Source organism: Sander lucioperca, chromosome 18 (genome assembly GCF_008315115.2).
Source record: "Sander lucioperca isolate FBNREF2018 chromosome 18, SLUC_FBN_1.2, whole genome shotgun sequence".
NCBI classification, from domain to species: domain Eukaryota; kingdom Metazoa; phylum Chordata; class Actinopteri; order Perciformes; family Percidae; genus Sander; species Sander lucioperca.
In genome coordinates this window covers 19,049,360-19,067,286 of record NC_050190.1, presented here as the reverse complement: position 1 = coordinate 19,067,286, position 17,927 = coordinate 19,049,360, and the positions used below count along the sequence as shown (strand labels likewise).

Below are 17,927 nucleotides of genomic sequence, written 5' to 3'. Positions count from 1 at the left end.
ATTAATTTTGATTCATTTTAAACAGTGAAAGCATTTGGAAAAGAAGTAATAGTTGAAAACAGGCGACAGACAGTAGATGACATGTACAGCAGAAGATCTACAGTCAATGGCTTTCCTATGTGTGTCGAGGGGCTTCAGAATATTTCAACATACAGACATATCAGACTCGCCCACAGTAATGTTTTTGGTTATCATTTCACCTCTTTGTGTTGTCAGACAGGATTAAAGATGTCCCGTTGCATCCACACGTTATCACAGCCAGTGATGTTAAACCCAACATCATTAAAAGATAAATAGCCGACATGTTCTTTCCAAAGTAGCAGCAGCTTGTATTGAATTGCAAAGTCTGTTTTCTGCATCCAGCACATCAAAAGTCTTCCAACCACAACGTTTATTCCCCTGATAACAAAAAGGGTTCGAGCAAAGATGACACCCCCTTTGACCCCTGACATTATTTTCATTAGGAATGTTTGAAGTAAACTAAAAAAGTCCCAAATATCGCTGTTGTCCTTCTCAGTGCACAGTATTGAAAACCCTTATCCCTTTAAGATACACACATGTAAAAAATAATTAAAAAGAAGTGCTTCATAGAACTTTAGAAATATTACATCTTCTCAAGGTGCCCCCTCTTTCATCTCAGGCCAGCTGTAAAAAAAAAAAAGAGTCTTCTTATCCCTTCCTTATTGTCAAAAAGTGAACTGTGTCTGGCCCTCGTTTGAAGCCAGCACAGCTTCCACTAAGTTTCTACAGAGTACCTCGATGTTGGCATATGTTTATACACCCGTAAATCAGCACATCTGACTTAAATTTAAACATCATTTCGTTACTAAAAGTGACAGATTTACAAACACAGTATAAACAGGGTTGACATCATTGGCAGCTGGCGACAGTCTAGACCACAGTGGCTTTTTTCAAATTTGAGCAAAATCCCTCATTTTAGACAAAGACGGACGAATTACAGGATTGCATGTGTCAAACAAACCGTTTTGGCTTTTTGAAACCTGACCTGCAGTGTTGAAAAAGGTAAGACCTTTATTTAGAGAATGTAAGAAACGCACAAAGGAGGTCAGAATCCAGTGGAGGAGGGGTTTGTTCAAACTTTTATGTCGCCTGAGCGAAAACATAAACCTTTTTTGATGTGACACGATAAAAAAGCGATGAAGTTTATCATCCCTCCACATATTCTACCGCCTCTGCAACACTAGACTATACAACAGCCTGCAGTCGTGCAACGCTCTTCACGATGGGGTTCCACTACACATGAGAGATATCCCTGACATCAATGTAAATCACATACACTTTGTCATAAACAGGTTGTAAGTTCAGGTACAGAATCACTGAGGAAAAGCACATCAATACCACTGTAAAGTCAAGCCACTATGGCAAAATAGAAGGTATAGAGTATTGAGGAACTAGTCATAGATTGAAAGTTGGCTCGTATCCTTTGCAACACTGAGCGGTGCTTTGGTCACCATGTGGATGACCATTTTGCTTTTCTACAGGCAGATTAAGGAGAGGACAATGTCTCAACAAAAGACTGTAAAATTTAATCAGCACAGGCCATGAATGCAATGAAAGAGATGGAAATAGCATCAGAAATGTGTACGCACTCTTATTAGCGATTCCTGAATCAAGGTCCAAGTTAGGAAAGTCTAAAATCTAAATGGAAAAAAAGATGAGAGGAAGTCTTTGCTCATAGTCTCTTTCTCTCCTCAGAAAATCCAGCAGAAAGCTGACCTCGTTTAATGATTTATTGATTCGTCTTGGCAGAGTGCAAGTGTCGGCCACATGGCTTTTTAAACATTTTCAAAAAAATATATTAAGAACACGCTCTCTAGTTGTAGTCACATCAACTCACAACTGCCAGATTTTGGCATGTTTTTCTTCTGAATTGTCTTCCCAGTAAACAAGTTGACTCGGGAGTTGAAGCGGGAGTTGAAATGGTGAGGGGATGACACTTTTTAGGACTGGTGCACACACACTCTTACAGATAATTATTTTTTTACACTGAAGCAGAACAAGAAGAAAAACGCGGCGTAGCCCTTGTGGGTCTCCCTGCAGAGGGGGAAACGGCTCACATGGTCAGCTTGGTCTGGACTTTTGAATGTGCTCTTGGGGTCTTTCAAAGACACTGGACGGGGGCCGCGCAGTTGATCCTCATGCTTGCCGTCAGCCACAGTGTTTGTTTCTCAGCTGTACCGAGCAGATCCCTCGCTCAGAGGGCCAGGAGGGTGGGCGAGTTGAGGGAGTCTGAGGACTGGTCCCCGCTGCTGCTGCTGCGCCGGTGGGCCTTGGAACAGGACTCGGATGAGGGCGAGGGGCTCTCGGGCTCCAGCATGCTCGGGTAGGTGAATATGAGGCTTGGCGCATTGGGCGTGGCGGCCGGGGTGGACGCCCCCACCACCGGTGTGTTCAGGCTGTCTCCATCTGTGCAGTACATCCCCCCACTGACAACGCCGCCACCCAGGCAGATGGGCTTGATGACGGAGCGCTGGGGCTTGCCCACATCCTCGTTGTCCTCCGGCTCTTGCTTCACTACCACGTGGTTCATCTGAGCCCGGGTGCCCATGTTGGAGCGTATGGTCAGGGAGAGAGGGGCGCACTGCTGCTGCTGCTGCTGCTGGTGGTGCTGCTGGTGCCCTGATGACTGGTGGCGCTCGTCGATGGGGAGCTTGCACACAGGATTGTGGGCAACTAGCATGAATTCCAGCTTGTCTTTCTCCTTCTGCAGGCTCTCGATCTCCTTCTGCAAGTCGGCTTTCTCCTCCTCCAGCTTTTCAGTCTCCTGGTAAGAGAAACAGGACATATGGTTGAGCACTTAAGCTAAAGTACCAGCAGGTTCATTTCTATTTACGTTTTTTTTAGAAAGAGGGGACAGAGAGATGGGGAACAACATGCAACAGCCAGACATGAACCAGCGACGTTATAGTTCATGGAGAACATCATAACTCTTAGGCCCTAAGCAGGATAGTTTGAACTTGATAAAAACAAATACTGCAACAGCCTTTTCATGAAAATTCACTGACAAAATGCCAAGAAATTGAGAACATTGCTGCAAAAAATGTGACGTTGTAATGGCATAATTTCAAGTTTCTGCAACAATCAGGTAGTCAGACGGTATGATATTCCTCCAAAGCGCCAATGGAGGGCACTGTTAGTTTGCTACAGTTTTACTCACCACAGCATGTAGCACAAGCAAGAATTTGTCATGAGCCATTTATACTTACAACTTGTAATCTCTAGGCCTTCTGCTTGAATTTGACTTTCCAATAATGTGCATTGTTTGTGTCTTGGAGATATAAGATCTGCATCAAAAGTGTGTCATGATGTGTCACATAAAAGACAAAGATTCCATAAAAGCCACCCGTCAGTTCTAAACTTCAGGCAGATAAAGATAAGCTGATATGCTGTCTGAGAACTTTGACTCATGGGCAAAAGGTATGAGGAAGTTATACACAAGGAGCCAGGGGAGTTGCCCAGCGAGACACTTAAATAAATGATATCAGTTAATCAAAGACTGTAAATGCTGATTCTTTTCTCTGGAAAGCGACACTTCCTTATTTGGAATTTTTAAAATCAGCCGTGTAAAAACGGAAAGGCGTTTTTTATTTTTTCCCCCAGAAGCAATGGCTGTGGTGGGTGTGTGTCTGCATATGTGTGTGTGTGTGTGTGTGTGTGTGTGTGTGTGTGTGTGTGTGTGTGTGTGTGTGTGTGTGAACGCAGCATGTCTCTATGTGGGTTTGTGAGACAAGCAATTGGCCCCTTTTACAAAATGTCCTTCATTCACGGAGACAGCTGCCTACAGCAAATTCCATTCCTGTTTTTTTTTTTTTTTTTAAGGGCTGACAAGCTCAACCTCACTGTAATTCAGCTAATTAGTCCATTTAGATGCTGTTACTGTCTGCCAGGCAGGGTTGTGAGACAGCCCTACCTCTGTCTACAGCTGCCCGAGACAAAAAGCTTTTCATCGCCTGTCATTTCTTTATGCAGACCTTGCACTCAGAGACACAGCGAGAGTCAAACCAGTAATACAAGGTTGTAAATTTAGGTGTGGAGTTCAATCACTCATCAAAAATCTGGACTCCTGCCAGACTTCTGAACAAGTGTGACTTATTTTTCCCCGTGCATGTATTCTCTGTGTGAAAATAATTTCTTTTGTTGCTTTCTTTTTGCCATTTTATTATTTTTGCATCACCTATAAGCATGGCAAATGTTTCCCCCAAACAGTAAGCATGTTTATTTATTAGCTTGAGGTGGTGGCCACATAAGAGGAACAAGATGTTCCAACACTTAAACTAATTTGGGGTTGCTTTGTGTGAATAAAGTGGAACCCATTAACAGATTCTGATCTTGTGACTCCAGTTTTCAGGTTTCAACTCACCCCTTGCAGCATGTCGGTGAGCTCTCGCCTGCGGTTGCGGCATTTGGCGGCGGCTAACTTATTTCTCTCACGCCTCACCCTCCTTTTCTCCTCTTCCTCTGGGGTGAGCTAAGAGCAAGTAAAGAAGGAATACGGCAGGTAAAATATGCTGTTTGACAGGCACACCCACACCCACACACACACACACACACACACACACACACACACACACAATCAATATGAAGCGAAGAGCAAGAGTATAAACAAGAGCTAAGTACTACTGGCTGGCTGTGAGGAGAATAATGATGCAACCATGTATAATTTACTGGCCTGAGAAAATAAACTCAATTTGCTTTTTCAAACATGTTTATTTAATCATTTCTAATGAACATATTAAGGTTTTTTGCTTTTTTTTCAGAACGAACACACGTTAAAATTGCTTTGTAAAAGACCTTCTGAAGCAAAATCTAGCTTTATAAAAAAAAAAAGTCTCATCACATTTCCCTCACCTGTTCATCTCTCTTGCGCCGGCCCCTTGCGTCCCCAATGGAGCGGATGACCCCGGGCCGAGCCAGCGTGTTGTGCCCCAACATCCCAGAACCGTTGGGCAGGTGATGGCCATACGGATGGGAACGTGAGTAAGGGTTAGACATGGAGGTGATGACAGTGGGCTGCACCATCCACTGTAGGTCTTGGCTGGTCGTGATTGCATTGATGGTGGGGATGAAGGCACTGTTGGAGCCGGGCATGTCGACCCTATACTTCTGGAAAGAGAAGGGATGAGAGAGATATGATAAGAGGGGATGCATGATCACATCTTAAAAAATATTTCCAGAAAAGTTGGGTGGCATCTACTTGTAGAGAAGCATACTGGTATGGGTCAATGTATGCAACTTCATCCTATAAGCATCTTAGTTTCTATCCATTAGCCCTGCCTCATTTCGCTGCAATCGCAGAAACACACACCACCACCCACCATTATCAAATTCACACAATTTTCACATTACAAGCGTATAGTAATGATTCAATCCACACAAAACACTGTGTATGTAACCCCTGGAGTGGAACAGTGACACATGCTGTGAATCATGTGGGAAAGCCCAAGGTGTCCAGTGCTTCTCACTTAACTACAATAACCATGAGACAAAACACTGCACTGGGGGAATGTTACACATGGACTGGCAGGAGGGTAAATATACATATTACTTTTGACTGGATAGATACGTAATTTAATGGGTCATATGGTGGCATAGACCTTCTTCTATTATCCAGAAGAGGAACTGTTCCAGAAGGATTTTTTCTTCTGAAATCTGATAAGTGACAACAATTCAATTATTTAAATGATTGAATCAACCATTACTTCAACAAAAAAAATATATATTTAAAGCAAAATGATGAATTTGCCCGTAGCTGTGGGTATGTCTAAGGCCATACTATGATGCAGGATAATATGTTTCCGATCTAAAGAAAGAGTATGACTTCAAGCTACTCAACCTTTGGCACTAACCCCTCCAATTATGGATCAATTCCTCCTATACGATTTTAAATGTATAACTATCTAGAATTTACATGTATGTGTGAACTGACTGTCATAATCATCACCCGTATGAGAACCTGTGTCAGATCACTATTACTTTATGTCTTTAGACTCCACAAACGGGCTGCCTGCCTGTGTGCGTAAATTACGCACGTCCACATATCCCCGTTATTCCCGACTTTCCGTCGGATATCCCGGCAGTCTATTGGAACTTTGTTTATCTGGTGAGTCATTGTGTATGGGATTTGTTAAGCACATGAGAAACGCAGTCAGTTCCAGTAAGGGGGGAAGCAGCCAGCTGTAACAAGCCAGACAGTTAACCAGAATTATGTGAGCGGATTTCTATTGGCGAAATGGGCTTCAAAATAAGAGCATTACAATTCCCATAAAAAAATAAAAGAAATGTATAAGGACACATTATTCATTAGAGGTATTAGACTTAATACAGAAAAGCCCAAGTTTAACTGAACTTCTGGTCTGATAAGAATGTTGGTCTAATAAAAACAGAACAGAAAATCCTTGTTTTGATATGCCTCAATAAACCTAACAAAGAGGTAATGTTCCTGCCCGCTGTAATGGGAAACAGCCAGTGTGTGTGATTACAGGGAACAGAAGCAATGATACATACGGGCCAGAAGTCGTTTACCGTAATGTTGCGTGAGCCTGACGAAGCTTTTCCACAGAAGTGCACTATACGCAAGACTTGGCTCTCGAGTAAACAACATGCCTCTTCCCGGATTTATATCCTATTATTTGCGAATATATGGGCACGGCGTCCTCATAACGTTCCACTGGCACATCTACAGGGCATATCTCACTGAGAAGGAATGAAATCATAACCTCTGATGAAATCAAGAAGATGGATTACAGGGATTGGCCTTTTTAATCAGTCTCTCAGAATGCAGGATTTTCATTTTGGGTCAGTGCGCGCTTCTCGCTGGAAGGAATCTGCCATGTGCAGTGCGAGACCATCAAAAGAAAATCAGACTACAATCTGATCCATGATTATGTCATTTCTCATAGCGAAATGTCTGCCACAAAATACCAACTTTGACTGAACTTAAAACACATTTCGCAACAGCACGTCTTTTGCGCACTTCAAAATTCATAACTGACGGCCATGGCATATATAGCCCTTGTGTTAATGCCCAAGCAGTACGCCTGTTGCATTATACTCCATTATATCTCTACCCAGTTTAGCGCAATGGGTAAATAGCTCAGTGTCTATGGCATGTATGTGTTCTAAAGGGAATGCCGTCCTAATGCGCGTAAAATGCAGTCTCTACTGGGGTGCTACATACACAAGGAACCCATAAATAATACAGTTTTATGCACGGATAGGAGAGATGAGACCGCTATAGAAAGAGGTAATGGATCTGAAATTGACATCTGGAAATCACAGGCAAATTCAAATTAAATTCAAAGTCTCCCATATCTCCTGCGAATCTGTACGACGAGAAGTTTTGTTTTACCATGAGGACCAACTGAAGAAAAAAAAACCCAATTTATTTTTTTATGTATGTGCAAAATCACCACGTAGCCTATTTTCCATTTAATATGCGCACCAGCCAGTGCGCAACTTTGATATTTACAAAAGTAGTCTACATCCTCCGATGGTGTTTATACTGTATATCTTAGGACATCATTCAAATGGAATGAGTCCAAAATACTTGTGACTAGATAGAGAGACTCTTAAATCTGTTGAGTCACCGATGCATCTGTGTCATCGGGTTCAACCGTTTTTTTCTCAATCGACCTGGAGAATGTATTTTAAAATCTATTAACGGGTGGAAGCGCGGTACAGTGACAAAAAAAATGAATCTATGTGACATACAACCTGTATTCAGGTGTTGCACACTTGACATCGAATTAAAGCTATTACTTATAGGCAATGTCGCGGAAGCCCGGTGTTCCCTTGTGTTACCTGGTAGCTTGAGGTAGAGATCGGACTTCCGATCGTGCTGCTGCCGCTTGTGAAGGACTCTGGCTGGGCCGGAGAGGTGCTGCTGCCGCGGGACGAGGTGTCGTAGTTCCCGGAGTAGTCCTGGTACATGGTCCAGGAAACAGGGAAGATTTCAGTAGACTGTTTGAGGTCTGAACCCCCCTTTTTTTTAATCCTCGCAGCAAAAAGGCACCAACAGAAAAAATCCTCCTCTGACTCGAGACGTTGTTAATTTGGGATATCCAGAGAAGAGTTGGCACAGACTAAGTGCAAGTACGCTCCTCTAAACTAACCTAAAACTAACCTAAAACATCTTACAGATATTGTAAGTTGTATATTTTTGTGTGCTTCCTGCTTGTAAAGGCTATTTCTTATTGTGCTTTTATTATTCTTGAGCCGCAGGTAGACCTATACTACACTATTGTAGATCCTCTCAGGTGCGCAAACTTCAACCTAAAGTCAGTAGCGCAACCTCAGCAGTCAAATCCAGTTGAGAGTAAACCTGTAGATACAGAGTGACTCACGCAGGTTAACATTCGCTTTCAAGCCTATTGCCTGGCTAATCTTCTGAATATTTTCCGTCGCCTTGCCTACTACACACTCTATCGGCGCTCTCTGCTGTTCACGGAACAGTTCGAACTTTTTTTCTTTTCCTTTTCGCTACACTTCCTAGAGATGACTCACTTCAATGGCACTATGAAGAACTGCAACGGCTTTTCAACACCAACGAAACAGCCCACGTCACAGCCTGGGCGTTGCGAATGCATCCAGGGAGGGGTCGTGTCTGGATAAGGCCGTGAAATGGAAAAGATCCGCTGTGTCTATCCTTCGCCCAGCGGACACTGGACACATAACAGACAAGCAGGGATACAATAAAAGTAGCTAAAATATATCTGGAGGGATTGATTCTTTGATACGAGCGTCAGTGGCTGCTGTGGAGTTCACTGTTTGTCTGACTTGCTTCGGTCCATTGACGCATGTTTCCTAAAATGGACAGTTGCGTCAGAGAACGCGTGTGGGTTTCCTTGGTAAAGGAAGCGTCAGACATTGGAGGGATTCCCTCCCCTCGCGCACTGCACTTCGGACTCGGAGCTCTCAGCGCGCGGGTCCCGGTCCGGTTAGTTATCAGCGCAGGAAAACGAAGATATTGAAGCTTAAAACGTCTAGGCTATAGATTAAGAGCGTATGGACGCACGCTGGTTTAAACTCGAGCGACATACGCGCGCTCACATAGCAGAGCTGAGTTTAGAGCATTCAAAGCAGCACTTGGAAGTTCCCTGTGCCGACATTAATTCGATATCTGCATCTGTGATCAGCCTAGCGTGCCTAACATGTATTGACATCAGAAAAGGCCACGAGTGTGTACCATGCCCGTTATGTCTACTGTTTGAAGACACGCGAGCTCAGCATTCACCAGCTCTCATCTGCTTCTGTTCCTGTTAATAAAGACCACTCAAAATGATTGGACATGCAGCGTTTCTGCACAAATGAGTCTTTGTCTTATTTGGCGGCGGCGACGCATTGTGCGTGATTTGGAGAGCGTAAACCGGCAAAGGGATGGCACAAACACACAGCATGATCCCATGCAGTTGGTCAAATGAATGTGGCCCACTGGTTAGGTCTACACAACAGCGCAGCACGGCTGCTTCAAAGGAATCTCAGTGAAATGTGGGCTAATTGTAACTCGGACGCACCTCATAAACAAGGGCACAGCGCCTAGAATATGACACGCTACAAGATCTGAAATGGCGTATTAAGTATAATCCAATCTGCTATGGTTCCTATTTTAATCTGTATCACCATAACTGGTTATGCTGAGCTCTCTTAAAGCTGTTTGCCGCGCATATCTTTGCCAGAAAGTCGCTCCCATCAAAAAAAGTTCCAGACGCAGTGTTCACTCGGGGAAGTTGGGTAGAGGAAAACTAATCTGCAGGGGGGTTTTCTGAGGGAACCAGTCGCAGCGGAGGGACTGGGTTTACGTGCTTGCTCATAACGTGAACACGTCAATTATAGCCTAGGCCTACTGGTAATCCAGTCCTCCAATATGTCAGCCTTTCCAAAGTAAGTGGGTGTCATTTTCGCTGCATTACTTGTTGACCTGTGCAGCGATCTGTAACTCCCTGTGTGGAGAGGCTTCTCTGAAGTCACCAGAGCTCTGCTGCGCCCCGAGCTTTTGGTTTCCTGAAACGGCGACAGAAAGCACGCAGATGTTCAATAAATCTTTATTTGAATGATATGAATTAATGATGAATGTTTATCATCTGCCAGCGACACAGCTTTTGAACTGTAACGGTGTTGCTAAGCGACAGAGTTTCTGCAAAATTGCTCGAGGGGAATCTAATCTGCCATATTCCCTATAATTAATGCTGTAATATAATTTGAGATGCACCCATCGGCGTTAATTTGGGCAAAGAAAGGTATGGCACTGTGACAGGTTCTGTTCTTATATGAGTCCAATTTTGATCTTTAAGTAGAGCCTACATAATGAGATATCACGCAGAAATTGGAACAAACAGCGTTATGTGATGCCTGTCAGTCAGACGTTATTGCTCCAATTTGTCATTAGTTTTACGGATGTTGCTGCTAAATGACAGATTTAGGGACTTATTAAAAACCCGAGTGCCTAAGCAAGCACTGCAGTGCAGAGTCAGGTGGGATGATCGGTCTGTGTGCGCACTGAGCTCGGCTGATCCGCAGGTCTTGCGCCACTGATGCGTCGGTGTCCCTGCATCCCACATCATAAGGAATCAGCTCCCTATATACAGTAGAACATCTCATCCAGCATGCAGTCCACACAGGAATTATCAGTGGTAAAATGTAACTGAGTAGGCTACATTTACTCAAGTACTGTAGCCTACTTAAGTACAAATTTGAGGTCTACTTTAACTCTACTACATTTCAGAGAGAAATGTACTTTTTACTCCACTACATTAATCTGACAGCTTTAGTTACTTTAAAAATTAAGATTTTTGCACACAAAACACATGTAGTTTACAAAATAAGATGTTTATTATAAATTAAACAACCCAACAATATATAGACCTACAAGTACTACAGCTGAAATGATTAGCTAATCAAACACACAACTGTTTCCAGTTTCTAAAATGTGAGGATTTTTCTGCATTGAGTACTTTTACTTTTAATACTTTAAGTACATTTTCCTGGTGATACTTAGATACTTTTACGTAAGTTACATTCCAATGCAGGACTTTTACTTGTAACAGAGTATTTTTTTTACAGTGTGGTATTATTAATACTTTTAATATGTAGGCCTAAAGGATCTGAATAATTCTTCCACCACTGGGAATTATGTAACAGACTATAAGCAAGAGGCTTACATACTTAAAAAAATGCATCGTATGCACAAAATGTTCTTGACATTTAAAAAATAATAAAATAAAATAACAATAAATAATAATCATGCTATTCAAAATGCCAAACCCATTATATCATAAGAAAGGGCACTTTTTCAGTTGTTGCCGCTGCTAAACGTCTGTTATACCTCGCTTTACCCTTTGTAAACTCAGAGAGAGGAGTTTTATTGTTTTAATAGCTTTGCCTGCTCTATGTAATTTATTTTTATAGGCCTACATATCACACATTCTCCTTGGGCTACTATAGTGGTGGGAAATCTTAAAGTACTTTACTTAAGTACAATTTTGAGACACTTGTACTGTAGGCTACTTGAGTATTTCCATTTTTTGCTACTTTATAATTTTACTCTACTACATTTCTAAAGTAATTATCATACCTTTTAGTCCACTACAACTATAGTTGCCTGCTAGTTACTTTGCAGATAAAAGATCACAGAATCAGAATCAGAATCAGAATATATTTCTATTTATAGGGTCTGCAAGCATAATAAATAATGGAGAGACTTACTTGGCAAATAACTATTCAAAAATTCAATCTATGTTTAAATTAATTCTGTTATTGCAGTGGAATAAGCTAAAGGCTGTTTATGTAGCACTTTACTCCTGCAGGGTGCCATTGCTTTTTATGTTACGTAACCATGGTCAATAAAAAGTCCAAATCTACACCAAATCCACCAGCCACACTGTTAAAATACACATTTAGGCATCAGCATTGAATAATATACATTAAATAATACAATGTAGCCATTGTGCTGCATGAGTACTTTCATGTTTACTTTACTTAAAGTACATTTTGCTGATGATACACTGAAATAGCATTCGGAATACAGGGCTTTTACCTGTAATGGATCATTTTTATATTGAGGCATTGCTTTACTTTACATACTGCATTATCATCATTAAGATTTTTAAAAATTCCGATTAAATTTAGGCATGAGTCAGGTACATTCTCTGATAGTGAGAACAGCCATTCTCCACTTTAATTTTTGTGAAGGATGAAATACATTCAAATGAACTGTAAACCTACTCAAAAGTACCTTCATAGCATTTCGAGTAGTATTGAATGTATTGCTAAATAATTAGCAGGAAAACAGCTCAGCAGAACAAAGAGGAGGAGACTTTCTTAGTCAGCAAATTCAGAATTCACAATAATTGTGTTTGGTGTTACACTTTTTTATCTTTTTTGCCCTTGCCTTCCTTTGCTCTGAAGAAGAGCTTGATGCTCGAAATGTCAGTTGGTGGTTAATTAGATGTTCATGGAAGCTTTATCTAGTATGCAGACTATTTTCCCATCTTTTACATGTTCTTCTGTAACACACCTAGTACTTATCGTCTGGACGTGCGTGCTTTTGTAAGTCTTTTTCCCTTTGTTTTCTTCCCTTTAGCGTCACTCATCTGTCATGCTGTTAATACCTTAACCTGGATAATAGCTCAACATGATCAGCATGGCTAATCTCACAGCTCAGGTGCTGCTATACAGGACACACACAGGCACCAAAGTGCTGACTAGGGGCATAGAGAGTGGGTTAATGAACAATCAGTGTGACTGACAGTGGGATTCATTGTGGTGCTTGTGGCCTGCTAACACAGATAATACTGTATTATGACGCAATGCAGCAAAGAAGCAGCAGTGCGTAAATTGACGACTTGATACAGATCTGCCAGTGAGCAACACTTGCCCTGTTCTATTTCTCACACTGTTGACAATGAAATCAAATCTATTGAAACTATCCCATACGACTTGGTTTGCTCTGACAATGCAGTGGCAAACATGCTCTCTTTTGTCAGTATCTTGCCCAAGTTGAACTCTTTAAATAGAAATCTAATCAGTAGTTTCATCAGGATGCCCACTGTGCAAGAACATGGCTTTACAAAAAAACTGGATGCCAGACTGGCAGACAGCTCCTGTGAATTAAAGTAACCATCCTTCAGTGATTTCATTTACTGGTTGCCTTGGTGACACATGTAAAGCAGTCAAACACAACAACACAGAGAGACAATTTGGTCGCTCTTGACCTGTGGAGTGTGGGATTGTGGAGAGAAGAATATGAATTCATTGGCTGTGTATCCTCCAATAAGGCCAATCACATTCAGGTATGCAAGAAGCGCTGCAGCTGCTCGACAGCATCTTCCTCTTGTACATATCTGGACAAGCACATACAATTATGTCAAGTCTACATCCTTTGGTGTGGTTTCAGCTTGATTACCAGATCCCATATGCAAAAGCAATGAATTAAATATGCAAGCATTCAGTGAAAATTTCAACTGGAAATGGATGAACATTAAAAATGTTAGCAGACTAATATTCTGTATATTGTTGGCATTTAGTGACAGTAATTAAAGAGGCACTCCACCAATTTTAGACACAGAGAACAATTTACTTGTCATGGAAAGTAATACTCAGTCTATGAAAACAGCTGAAAATGTCTGTGGCTCTGGAGGGAGATTCTAAAGAAAAAATAACCCTGATAGTGTCATTAGGGTTATCTTAGCTTGGGCTTGGAGTCAAATATATAACTGGAACTGGGCTTGTGGAGTGTAAAAATATGTGGGTGCTTGCCATGCATTGAAACAAAAAACACTACTGAACTGCATTATGGGAATTGTTATTGAACATATCACCTTTTAAAGGAATAATATGCAACATTTCTGCATTAAAATGTCTAAAAACTTACATTATCCCAAATGTTTCCAAGAATGTTCAAACCCAGAGAAATCTGTAATCTTATTCAAGGTAATGGTCCGTTACATTTGGTCACCATTTAATGGCGTCATACTGTATAACCTTTGACCTTTACCCCCTCTAGTTACTCTAGTGCTGCATTCTGTGGTGTCGGAATAATCGTAAAAATGACTTTCCGACTGGGAAAAGTCACATGAACGACATCAAGTCGGAACAATTCGGAAAGTCGGCAAATATTTTGCTCCATGATTTGCTGAGTTAATGTCATATTACGCAGAAACATGGCAGAAATAAATACTGGAAACAGCTTTTGTTAACTGATGAATGTCAGTCATGTATTCACTCTCTTTTAGCTCTGTTTTTGGTCTCTACCTCTATTGCTAATGCTCCACTATGTTCACCAGTTACTCGCTAACTGTGTGTGTCTGCTGTTTGACACTGAGCAGGTAGTGTACAGTGGGTTATTAGAGCATTTTCACTGAAAACAGCTGCCCAAAAAGACGACCAAAACAGTAAAGTTGCGGACTGGATAGCTAAACAATGAGCATCCCACTGCTTCCAGTCTTTGCTAAGCTAAGCAGCTGCTGGCTGAAGCCTTCGATTTACTGGACAGATATGAGTGTTATCAATCTTCTCATAGTCCTCTAGGCACAATAGTGAATATGCATATTTGAACTGAACTACTGAACTATTTGAAAAATGCAGAACTGCTCCTATAATCATTGAAGTACCTTTAATGGGCAGCCCCCTCACTCTGACATCTCTCCATTTGTGCATGTATAAGGTCCTGTTTGTGCATGTGTGTGTATTTCGGGCCTGTGTGTAATGTCTAACACCAACAGAGTGTAAAAATGTAATTTCCCCTTGAGGGATTAATAAAGGATGTCTTCTTCTTCTTCTTCTTCAGGAGGCTGATTGATTGATTTTCCAGATATCAACCTAAGGGATGCTATTATGCTTGACTATTACGTATGTTAAGAGGTTCCACTTTTATAAATATCAGTCAGTATGTTTAAAAGAAAAAAAGTGTGAGTTGTGAGAACTTCTTACTTTCCTACAGGGCTGAGGTGTGGTTTAGGTGCAACATGAAACCTGCCTACACATTAACACTGCTGGATGTGGAACTGAATTTCTTTTCACAGTAAAGAAATGCATTTCAGCCATTTCTTTTTTCTGAGACAAATTAGATCCTGACGAATCCTTTACTAGTATTGTTTGCTGGACCTCAGACGAGCAGCGCCGGAATCGCGGTGAGGTGGGAATTAGGGGGTGGGAGCATCTTATTAAATGCCATCACGTAGCAACCAAATATTTTCATGCTTGTTTGCTGCTGCGGTCGGGAAATAAACCAAGTGACCTCATCTGACTTCGGATACAACTTGTTTTCATGTCATTGTGCAGGTACTAGCTGGCAAACATAAAATACTTGTCACTGGAGATTGCAGTGAAACAAGGTGCTTTATTCTGTTATTTACCAGGTAGCTCTGTTTAATCAAGTGACCACAGGAAAAAAGCCAAGTGGAGGCACACATAATTACCTGTACTGAGCATACAGTACCTTCCAATCAACACACCCGAACACACTCTTGACAGTAACTTCACAAGCATTAAGGTATCAGTTCCTGATACAATGGAAGGAAGTGCGTCACAGACGCTGTACCTCGAGACAAAGAAGAATGGAACGCTGCTCAGGCAAAAACAGCAGAGAGAGAGAAGGGGAAATGTTGGAGCATGTGGTGGAAGAAGTGAACAAATAACAAGGTCTGAGAGAAGAGTGGTCGGGGGACTTCTGAGTCCGGTCAAAGCAGCCACCTGCAGCTCTCAAACTAAAAGGACCACGGCATTCCTTCCACTTTACTGGACTGCTTATTTTCAGCGGAAGAAAACTAAAGTGCCCCCCTCCTCCTCCCCACCTGATATTCGAAAACCAAGGAAATGAAAATGTTGGCTGCCTGACAAAAATAGGCTTCATATCTGCGTATTATTTTGTTTTGGTCCTTCTGCATGTTGTTTTCCTGGTTGTTGGCACAAAACAGCCAAATCAAATAGCGTTTCTGAGTGACGCACCTCAGTGCAGCCACAGTGCACACACAATGGGCAAGTTTATCTCACTCCGTCAACAAGGTTGTCAATGTAATTTATGAGTATGCTGGTCTGAGTGCAGGCTGAGGGCTGTGCAGCTTGGAATGTTAATGGGTTTTGGTTGAGGAACTGAGTTGTCCGGCTGTTGTTTGACCTCAGCTGAAAAACTGCCATCTACATTTCTACAGCTGATGTAGAAAGATGTATTATGTGATGTTGCTGGTTTTTTTGTTGTCTTGGAGCATCCTTGGTGCTTCATTGCCGTTGTGTTTTCTGCACTACCCTTCCCAAAAACTCCCCTGTTAAACTGAAAGTGTGGGTGGTACATTTGAGTTTCAAGGCTTTTGATCTGCTCAACTAACTAACTAACCAGCCATTTATTCTGGAAGTCTGGAAACTCAAACGCATCACTTCATGTGCACTAAAAGAGTGTAAAAATGTTTTGAACAACAAGTCCAAGAGCGTTTCTACAGTGGAGGTTGAATCATGCTGCCTATCAGTGCGTTCCATTTGTACTCGGAAGTCCGATTTTCCGAGGTCAAAGTCGGAAACACGCCCCCTGAACTCGGATTTCTGAGTTGGGAAGTCGGACAACCTTACAGTACCCCAAGCTCAAAATCCAACATGGCTGCCCTGTGCATCAACAGTAGTAAAAGCTGTATAATGTACCATTTATTAGCACTTCTGTCTTATTTGTGTCTCACTAAATCAGTCGTACACACAGTCCTGTCCAACTTCTGTCTGTGGACATGTTGTTACGCTGTTTGTATGCACAAAAAACAAGGTAATGCATTGTTATCAACTGGTATTGCTAACAATGGCTAACCTGGCTGGAGCTAACACCATGATGAAAATCAGTGTGATGTCCCAGGTCCGGTTTCCGAGGTAAATTGAACGCACTATATTACTGTAAAGGCATAAAGAAAGTCACCTTTCTGGGAAAAAGACGCTGATTTAAAGTGCCCATATTATGAAAAATTCGCTTTTTCTGGGATTTGGGGTGTTATTTTGTCCAAAAAACATCCATGCTGTTTTGAGTAAGATACGGGTTTCTGAATGTGTCCTGCCTTCAGTCTCCGGGTGAGCTATTCAAAATCTGCACGGCTTTCTATGTAACTAGCCGAAACGAGGGGGCTAGGAGGCTAACCGTTAGCATGCTAGCGCTAGCATGCTAGCTCGTTCTCAATGGCAAAACACTGCTACAACACACACAAATTCACCCTAATATACAAAATAAATTGTATAGAACTACTTACATGTCCCTGTTCTGCAGGTATTCCACGCAAAGTTGGAAGTGCGCCCTCGTTTAGAAGAAGTCTCCCGGCTAATCCTGCCTTGTACAGGCCGCAGTGGGAGAAACAGCTAGCTAGCTCATGTAAACCTTAGCTAGCTACTGCGCATGTGTGACTGCCAACAAAGATGTTACAGAAGTTGAGATGTCTCACTCTGTAGCTAAAACAGAGACCTGAACACAGGGTGAAAAGATGAGCTGCAGCAATGTGCAGTATAACAAAAATATGGTGTTTTTTGAAAATTAAACCATGTAAACCTATTCTGATACAATCTCAAATTACAATTATGAACATGAAATTGAGCATAATATGGCCACTTTAAGATACAATTTTATTCATATTGCTACTCAGTCTCTTAAAGCTGCAGTGGGTAGAAACAAAAAAAAGTCAGAGAGCCACAATTTGAAGAAGAGTGAGACCTCTTCCTGCAGGTCTCCACTCTTCAATGCATGTGCAGAACAGCCAATAGGAATGCTCTATCTTCTGAAATGACCTGTGATTGACCAAAATCTCCTGTGATGGCTAGATTTTCTAAAGCCTAAAAACAGAGCCAAGAGGAGGTGCAGAAGTCTAGTTTTCTCTCAGACCATTTGAATTACAATATGCTGAAAGATTATTATGAAAGTTTTTCCCAACGATGGCAAAAATAAACTGCCT

General features: G+C 41.8%; 1 protein-coding gene across 1 annotated transcript; it reads right to left on the bottom strand.

Moving 5' to 3' along the window:
• Positions 1 to 8,683, bottom strand: fosl2 (FOS like 2, AP-1 transcription factor subunit). The gene is made up of 4 exons (XM_031321269.2): positions 7,822 to 8,683; positions 4,870 to 5,124; positions 4,382 to 4,489; positions 1 to 2,785 (listed from the first exon to the last, which is right to left on the bottom strand). The coding sequence occupies exons 1-4, from the start codon at positions 7,948 to 7,950 to the stop codon at positions 2,216 to 2,218; spliced, it is 1,062 nt and encodes a 353-aa protein (XP_031177129.1). The 5' UTR covers positions 7,951 to 8,683; the 3' UTR covers positions 1 to 2,215.
• Positions 8,684 to 17,927: the final 9,244 nt, after the last annotated feature.

Bases quoted from the DNA above. Each gene is read 5' to 3' on its own strand.
- fosl2 (XM_031321269.2), bottom strand. From the start codon at position 7,950: ATGTACCAGGACTACTCCGGGAACTACGACACCTCGTCCCGCGGCAGC. The intron at 4,490-4,869 runs GTGAGGGAAATG...ACTTGCTCTTAG, and splicing joins GGCGCAAGAGAGATGAACAG to CTCACCCCAGAGGAAGAGGA. The intron at 2,786-4,381 runs GTGAGTTGAAAC...TTCTCTTACCAG, and splicing joins TCACCGACATGCTGCAAGGG to GAGACTGAAAAGCTGGAGGA.